General features: G+C 43.9%; 1 protein-coding gene and 2 non-coding genes across 4 annotated transcripts; all 3 read left to right on the plus strand.

The window, feature by feature from the left end:
• Positions 1 to 553: 553 nt before the first annotated feature.
• On the plus strand, positions 554 to 7,843 carry eif4a1a (eukaryotic translation initiation factor 4A1A). 2 transcript variants are annotated; one of them, XM_063187390.1, is made up of 11 exons: positions 554 to 675; positions 2,090 to 2,138; positions 2,255 to 2,387; positions 2,874 to 3,013; positions 3,383 to 3,551; positions 3,654 to 3,763; positions 4,397 to 4,540; positions 4,925 to 5,062; positions 5,389 to 5,478; positions 6,013 to 6,092; positions 6,553 to 7,843. In XM_063187390.1, the coding sequence occupies exons 1-11, from the start codon at positions 659 to 661 to the stop codon at positions 6,695 to 6,697; spliced, it is 1,215 nt and encodes a 404-aa protein (XP_063043460.1). In that variant the 5' UTR covers positions 554 to 658; the 3' UTR covers positions 6,698 to 7,843. The 2 variants fall into 2 exon arrangements, with proteins under 2 accessions (XP_063043460.1, XP_063043461.1); XM_063187391.1 differs by lacking the exon at positions 554 to 675 and adding an exon at positions 1,423 to 1,454.
• LOC134438112 (small nucleolar RNA SNORD10) lies at positions 4,635 to 4,774 on the plus strand. Its single transcript, XR_010032530.1, has one exon. It is a non-coding gene; the product is annotated as a small nucleolar RNA SNORD10 (small nucleolar RNA).
• LOC134438111 (small nucleolar RNA SNORD10) lies at positions 6,237 to 6,376 on the plus strand. The gene has a single exon (XR_010032529.1). It is a non-coding gene; the product is annotated as a small nucleolar RNA SNORD10 (small nucleolar RNA).
• Positions 7,844 to 8,164: the final 321 nt, after the last annotated feature.

The following is an 8,164-nucleotide window of genomic DNA, read 5'->3' on the forward strand; positions in this document are numbered from 1 at the left end:
TACCTTATGATAGGCTACTGCAAATTTGGCCCACATCAAAATGAATAAAATGCTCATTCATATTGAGTGCAAATATTATTGAACTAAATTAAAATGGACCGTTGGGCTAGGATCGGTCTGGTGTATTGTTTTTATATATCAACATTTAAAATCAGAGGGTGTTTGAAGAGAAGACTGACTGATTCATTTCTGAGGTTTATCTTCTTTCCTCTGGTACGGGGTCACTGACAGTAGCCTGTCAATGTAGGCTACCTATGGCATAATAATTCATAAAACTAGCTTCGCACATACAAATACATGCATGATACTAAGCTTGTCTAGACATTATATGGATGCAAATACTGTAGTCTATTTGAGCTAAATGAAATGGGTAAAAAAGTGAATTCATGAACAGTCGTCGGTCACTTGGCGTTGAAGAACCACCCTTGGGGTGTACGCATAGGATGATTTACGCAATCCCGCCCAGCTTTGATGAGTCATTCTGCACATGACGTAGGCGTTGCTTAGTTTCTAGATGACATCCCATTCGACCAATCCGGTGTTACGATGGGTATGTGACGGGAATGATTGATTGGAAATTGCTGCAATCAGAGATCGCCTTCTCTCCTTACCTTTAACTATATAGGACATTTCCGCTACACAACCATTCTTTGTGATAATGTCGGCAGAAGATAGGTGAGTAATGTAGCTTACCGGCTTTTCGAAATTCTTTCTTTTTCGCTTTCTTTTTGTAATCGAGAACTTCGCCATCTAATATGTCAACAATCACGGTTGATTCTTACGTGGGGCAGTTGTTCTATGTGTTTCTATCGAGGTTTTATACGGTTTTTGGGGTGGGTAGTCAGCTCCGTTAGTTAGCTCTAGCCATATTTCAAGTGCAACGTTAGGCCGCAGGGTGAGGTTTCTTAAAATGCCGGGAATACTTCATTTGCGAGTAGATCATTCGATCCATGAAATGAAAACTTCATATATTGTGTTAATGTCGATTGTTTTCAGAGTCCGTGCGAGGGTTGTGCAATGGTAAACTGGATTTCTTTGAAAAGTAAAGGTGTGACGCATGGTGGTTTATCCAACCTCGTGAGCCATTCGTGCACGTAAATCCAGCTAGTGGGATTTCTCTGTGTGGCAGTCATATGACGTTAGGGTTTTTTCTCCATATGTGTTGTCAACCGATATGTATTTGTTCAAAATGTGTTGTGGCGAAAAGTCGCCGTATTATTAGAATTCGAATGCCATTAGAATGTTCTGTAAAACTGGCAATGTTACGTGCGGTGCCTGTATGAACCTCGATAGCACGGGTTGCTAACATTAGCCAAGTAACAGAATGGCGAGCACATGGTTGCCAGACCCGGCTAGACAATAGGCCTTCATTTGTCCTACGACGTGGGCTGTTAGCATTAGCCATCTAAATTTGTCATTAAATATCTAACGCCTACAATGAGGATTGATACTGGGTTCGTTTGGGAAATTTGGATGCTAGTTAGCGTTCGGTGTTTCAGTAGCTGTTGGCTCAATTTGATCGAAAATGTCGACGTTTGATTTATTATTCTGTGGCTGGAGTTGGGCCTAGTGTCACGTTGCTAGCCGGCATAGTCATTCAACCTCGATTCAGTTTGACATTATGCTGTTTTGGTCCTCTACCTTTTATATCTCACTAACTACTTGGCCCATTGTAATGTGTATCATACCAGAGTGTCGAGTTTGGGTGGATTGAGCATATCATCGACAACCATCATGTTTCCAAGTCTTAAAAATGGCGGACTGTCTTCTGGGCGCTCACTTTTTAGCAGAAAAAAATTGCCCGCCCCTATTCGACGTGTCGTAGTGGAAATGTAGACCTCCATCTTGCGTCCTTCGGTTTATTCATTGTCAGTTTTTTTTTCTGTAGACGACTTGATTTAGTTCTTAATCACTGCAGCAGTCGTTTGACATACAGGCCCGCGTTTAATTGGCAATATCGCCATTGCGCGCTGACACGCCTGTACAAAATGGTGCTCCGGTCGCGTCAATTCTACAGTAGCTTAAATTATGCCGTCTTGCCTTATTGCTTCATGTACTCATACTTAACAAAATATTAATTTCATTTCAGAACAAGAGACAATGGCCCGGAAGGCATGGAGCCCGATGGTGTCATTGAGGTAATTTGAAAATTGACTTCTTGGTTTTGAATCCCTGTCGTTTTTGTTTTGACATTTTATCTTGGCGTTTGAAAGAACATGCTTGCTCACTTGTCTTTCTGTGTATTCCAAAACAGAGCAACTGGAAAGAGGTCGTGGACAGCTTTGATGACATGAACTTGCATGAGACTCTTCTCAGGGGAATCTACGCTTATGGTTTTGAAAAACCTTCTGCCATCCAGCAGAGGGCCATTCTCCCTTGCATCAAGGGTACGTGATTTCTTAATTTTGGTTAATTTGCTTGGTCTCCCACAATACACACTTTTTTGAAGATAACTGCATGGTGATGACCACACTGCTTGGCACATTTAGGCAATAATGTTAAGACACAATTAGTCATTTTGTCGTGATGGGTTTATATTACCTTTTTGAGTAGACATTCTAGAGCTGTACATCTTGTATCTAAATTGCTTAAATTGCTCTGTACATCTGAAAGAACATTTTTGAATACGAAACCCCTCATCAACTGGGCAAGGCGGTGTCTCCTAATGTCACAGTCCTACATCTGTTTGGGGGAATAGAGAAAGATGCCCTCGTTCATCCCAGTCATCTCTGTAGTGAGTTAGGCTGGTTCATGCTGTGGGCACAGATGGTCAATTATTGCATCATCAATTATGTTCCGTTTCGCATGTATGCTTTCTGTTGGTGGTTGCCAGGTTGTGTGCCTAAAACGCAGGTTTTGTTTTGCCTTTGCAGGGTACGATGTCATTGCACAAGCTCAGTCGGGCACAGGCAAGACGGCCACGTTCGCCATCTCCATCCTGCAGCAGATTGACATTGAACTGAAGGCGACCCAGGCCATGGTGCTGGCTCCCACACGCGAGCTGGCGCAGCAGGTGGGGAGACTGCTTTGCCCTTGACCTGGCGAGTCCGGGGTGTTCTACTTAACGACCTTTCCCACTTGGACTGGATGGTAAAAGCAATATGGTGACAGTTTTAGATTGAAAAAAACAAAGTTGTGTGTACACCATGTTGCCTTTGCATGTTCAGACCTGAAGGAGTATGATGATGGTCGAAGTGCACCTCGTGGCTTGTTCACCTACTTAGACAGCCTTTATTGGCCCATTGCTGTCTATCCATGATAATCCCAGTTGTCTTAAGACTGGTTCATGTGAATTCGTTAGCATTTTAGTGCCGTTGCGGAAAACACTTTCTGTCCAAATAATGTGCGATGCCCAAGACTGACAGTACAGTTCTTGCCTCAGATTCAGAAAGTCATCCTGGCTCTTGGAGACTACATGGGGGCCTCCTGCCACGCCTGTATCGGAGGCACCAACGTGCGCACTGATGTCCAGAAGCTTCAGGCCGACGTCCCCCACATCGTGGTAGGAACCCCTGGTCGTGTCTTTGACATGCTGAACCGCAGATACCTCTGTGAGTAGCTATTGGACATCTGTACACTTTCCTGGTAATGCAACTGTTTTTTTGTTTTTTTTGTGGCCGTTTGCTTATTGCTGGTCTCTTTTCTTTTTGCAGCGCCTAAGTACATCAAGCAGTTTGCTCTGGATGAAGCTGACGAGATGTTGAGTCGAGGGTTCAAGGACCAGATCTACGAGATTTTCCAGAAGCTGCCCTCTGACACCCAGGTGGGTTGATGGTCTGCCTTTGTATGTCTTGTAGCTTGGCCGTGAAGTACTGGTGACTAATGCGGTCAAACATTTGACTGCTTTTCTGTCATCACTTGTACTTATGCGTATGTGTGTCAGTACTTATAAAACTGTACATGTCAGACTTAAACAAAAAAGAACCATGGCTGTAGAGGTCCCTTTGGAATGTTAAATGTGTGAGCGCGCCAAGTCATCTTTTAAACGCCAACCCTCAATAACTGGGCAGGGCGGTGACTGTCTTGTGTCACTGAATCCTATATCTATTGGGGGTATAGAAAATAAGGCCTTCATTCATCCCAGCTGTCTCCAAACAGTGAGTTAAAGACTGGTTCATGCTGCTGGCACAGATAATTAATCTGATTATTTAATCATTAATCAAGACTTGAAAGCAAAAGCCTTGCAAAGTCAAATGAAACGAATGCTTGTGGTCACGTCGCAGTCTTGACCAAAGTCATTTCTGAACACGGGCACTTGCCTGTCATTGTGTAACATGTTTTTCCAAATATCCTATGGGTATTACTATCAACTTTTGTATAATGGCTGGCGTAGTTGCCGGTTGTCTGAACATGCAGGTAAAGCTGGTCACTAAAACCGCTGTTTGCTCCCAATTAGGTGATCCTGCTGTCGGCCACCATGCCCCAGGAGGTGCTGGAAGTCACCACCAAATTCATGCGTGACCCCGTCCGCATCCTGGTCAAGAAGGAGGAGCTGACCCTGGAGGGTATCCGACAGTTCTACATCAATGTGGAGAAGGAGGTGAGCGACGTGCACCAGCATCTCCTTAACGGCTGTCTACTATAGATGTTCATTTAGTGTACAAGCAAGCTTGGCAAAGTCAGGTGATGGGTCTGTTTAGTGATGATATCCATGCGTGTCAACTGAACTCGGTGTTCACTGCGGCTTTTCAGTCTCCTTTCGGCGTTTTGCTGACTGGAGCTCCTGGGGTCACGGGTTCTCGAGTGCAAGATCAGACTTTATTAGGCTGAAAATGGTACCCTCTCCTGGTGATAAATGCGGCCTTGCTTAGTGTCAGACTTGATCAATCGTGACCGCCTCTGACGGCGTTAGTCGTGTAGCCCCATGAGTTGCCTTGTCAACCGTCTTCATTTTGGAATTCATAACTGTCTTAATTCTTTACAGGAGTGGAAGCTGGACACTCTTTGCGATCTCTACGAGACCCTGACTATTACTCAGGCCGTCATCTTTGTGAACACACGCCGAAAGGTGGACTGGCTGACCGAGAAGATGCACAGCAGGGATTTCACAGTCTCTGCCCTGGTGAGTGGCATGTGTGGTTTATGGTCATGAGTGTTTATGATCCACCCTTATCTACTGGGCAAGACGGTGCCTCCCTGTGGCATTGCTTTCTATATCGGCTAAGGGGAGAGTGAACTAGCTCCATATTCATCCCAGTCACCTCTTCCTGTGAGTGTAGTCTGGTTCATGCTATGGAGACAAGGCATACGATGCATGTGTATATTTGTACATGTAAGGAATGTGATCCTGTTTCATCAGTACAGCTGAAGTTATCGCTTCAGAGTATGTGATTTTTAAGAAATGAAGAGTAGTGACCGTGTAGATGACTGATTGTTCCCGTTTTTCAGCACGGTGACATGGAACAAAAGGAGCGTGACATCATCATGAAAGAGTTCCGCTCTGGTTCCAGTAGAGTCCTCATCACTACTGACTTGCTGGTAAGTACATGACTGGCCATCCACATGTGCGTGCGTGTACTGAAGCACTACTGTAAACGGTCCTTTTGACGTGTTACAAAAGGGTTGAGAAATCTTGTCCCGTTTGCTAGAATTTGGCTGTAAACGGTAGTTTTGAAATGTTACAACATTTAAAGGGTGGAAGAAAATATATTCTTCAGGATAACTTCATAATGGGACTAAGTTTGTTCTTGCATTGTACTGGCGGTTAAAATATGTACCATGTTGTGGCCAAGGATCCCTCTCCCCTCAGCGAGTGAGGTGCTGTGACGGGACTGATGTTCTTTGGTAGACTAAAACACCACAGCTGCTCTCCACAGTGATTGGACCTTGCCGTTCCTTATCACAACTTAATAGCAGTTGACATCTGCCATAGGAATTATTTTTAGTGTTTATTTATTATCCGAGGTTATCTATGGCCACATCCAATGTCATTGTCCTTGCATCATATTTGTAGCCTGTATTAAACTCCTCCTCTGTTCTAATGATATCTCCACTTTTGCTTGTTCCTCTTAGGCACGTGGTATTGATGTGCAGCAGGTATCCTTGGTCATCAACTATGACCTTCCCACAAACAGGGAGAACTACATTCACCGGTGAGTGAAGACGTGTTGTTTTTGGGGGGGGGTTTGTGAGCCTTATTGAAATACTTTTTGGTTTTTAAAATGGTGTTTGACATGAGCTGTTACCCTTGGGTCACTTCTGTTCAAGCAAGCTTGGCAAAGTCAGGTGATGGGTCTGTTTAGTGATGATATCCATGCGTGTCAACTGAACTCGGCGTTCACTGCGGCTTTTCAGTCTCCTTTCGGCGTTTTGCTGACTGGAGCTCCTGGGGTCACGGGTTCTCGAGTGCAAGATCAGACTTTATTAGGCTGAAAACAGCACCCTCTCCTGTTGATGAATGCGGCCTTGCTTACCGCGTCAGACTTGACAAATGGTGACGCCTCTGTGTTGTGTAGTCATGTAGCCTTATGTGAGTTGCTTTATCAAGTCTTCAGATGTTGTCCCAACCCTACCACATCTCAAATGCATTTTTCCCAACCTTTCCTCCATCAGAATTGGCCGTGGTGGTCGTTTTGGCAGAAAGGGCGTGGCCATCAACATGGTGACTGAGGAGGACAAGCGCGCTCTGCGGGACATCGAGACCTTCTACAACACCACCGTGGAGGAGATGCCCATGAATGTGGCCGACCTGATCTAGATGCCCCCTGCCCACCGCCCTGACCCCCTTCCTTTGGGCCCTTATCCCCCCCACCCAACCTCTCTTTCCTTTACTGCCCCCCACCCCAGATGGCCCCCACCATGTTTGAAGTTTTTGCCCATCCACCACCACCACCACCCACCCACTCACTCTCTCACTTTTTTTTTTGGCTTATTTTTGTTTTTTGTTTTTTTGCTCAACGGCTGGACACATCCCATTTTGTAGAGGGGCGGGTTTTAACTTGTAGCATAAACTCATCTTCACAGTATTTCAGAGGATTTCGAAAGATCTTGGACTGAAATGACTCATTTGCCACTCATTAAAAAAGAAGCCCGCCCCCGGAAAAACCACCTGTCCTCCAACATGATGGTGTACAAATGCTGACTTGCTCTCTTTTTAATTCCACGTGGATCTGACTACTTGTAACATTCATATTTTAAAAAGGAAAAAAAAGGTGTTTGTAATTTTAATTATATTTAAAAGGGTGGTCCGTTGTGCACACAATAACATGTAGATTTGAGGTGGGTGGTGTTGTATACTATCAAGGAATAAACTTTCTGAAGGTAGTTGCAAGGTGAGTGTTTGTTCTGAGGTGATTGTTTCTCTTAGGGTCAGAGTAGTTTGTACTGACTTGATTATTTTGCGTCAAGAGGCTGAGAAATCCTTGACCAAAGTAACATTCCAGTATTTCCACAAGCAAAATTTACTCTTGTCATTTTTGCCTCTTCATTGGAGGATGGGGTGAGCCGTTTCAATAAATGTATTGAAATCAAGAAATCATGACATTTTTTTTTATTTTTATTTGATTGGACACACTTTTTCTGCTGTCCATAGAAATATTGTTTACTATATTGTATAATAGCGCCTACCACCCTTTCCCATAGTTGCAGGTTGCTTAAAGGCATTATGGTGAAGCTAGTGGGATTTTTTTTCTTTCTCTCTCTCTCTCTCTCTCTCTCTCTCTCTCTCTCTCTCTCGCTCTCCTTTTCCCCCTTGTCATCGCACTACAGATTCTGAGCGCATGACTTTTGGTCTGTATTGAACTGCATATGTACCGGGAGTGTCTATTCTGTAACCTACCTCACCAAGTTGTGTTGGAGGGGTTTCGATGTAAGGACCAAAATTAAAATGACTGAGTATATTAGAGATTATAACATTACTTTTTTTTTCCTTTCATGGTTTGGAAATTCTTGTCTCGTATGGGTGGGACTCTGGGGCACTAAAGGATACTGGGGGTTTACATGGTCACTATTTTTAAATGGATTTATTAAAATGTGATGAATTTGTTAACCTTTTTGAGACAGAAGCCATGTGTTAAAGGTTTTTCTACATTGGGTTCTGTATAGTATTTATTTTAATGGTCTTCAATAAAAAGGTATTCTTTTTAACCAAGTAATTCTAGCACTGCTGTTTGGAATTTGAGAGGACGTGGTGGAGGCTGTTGTGGCCCTTACTTGGTTGAGCCAC

Source organism: Engraulis encrasicolus, chromosome 21 (assembly GCF_034702125.1).
Source record: "Engraulis encrasicolus isolate BLACKSEA-1 chromosome 21, IST_EnEncr_1.0, whole genome shotgun sequence".
Taxonomy (NCBI): domain Eukaryota; kingdom Metazoa; phylum Chordata; class Actinopteri; order Clupeiformes; family Engraulidae; genus Engraulis; species Engraulis encrasicolus.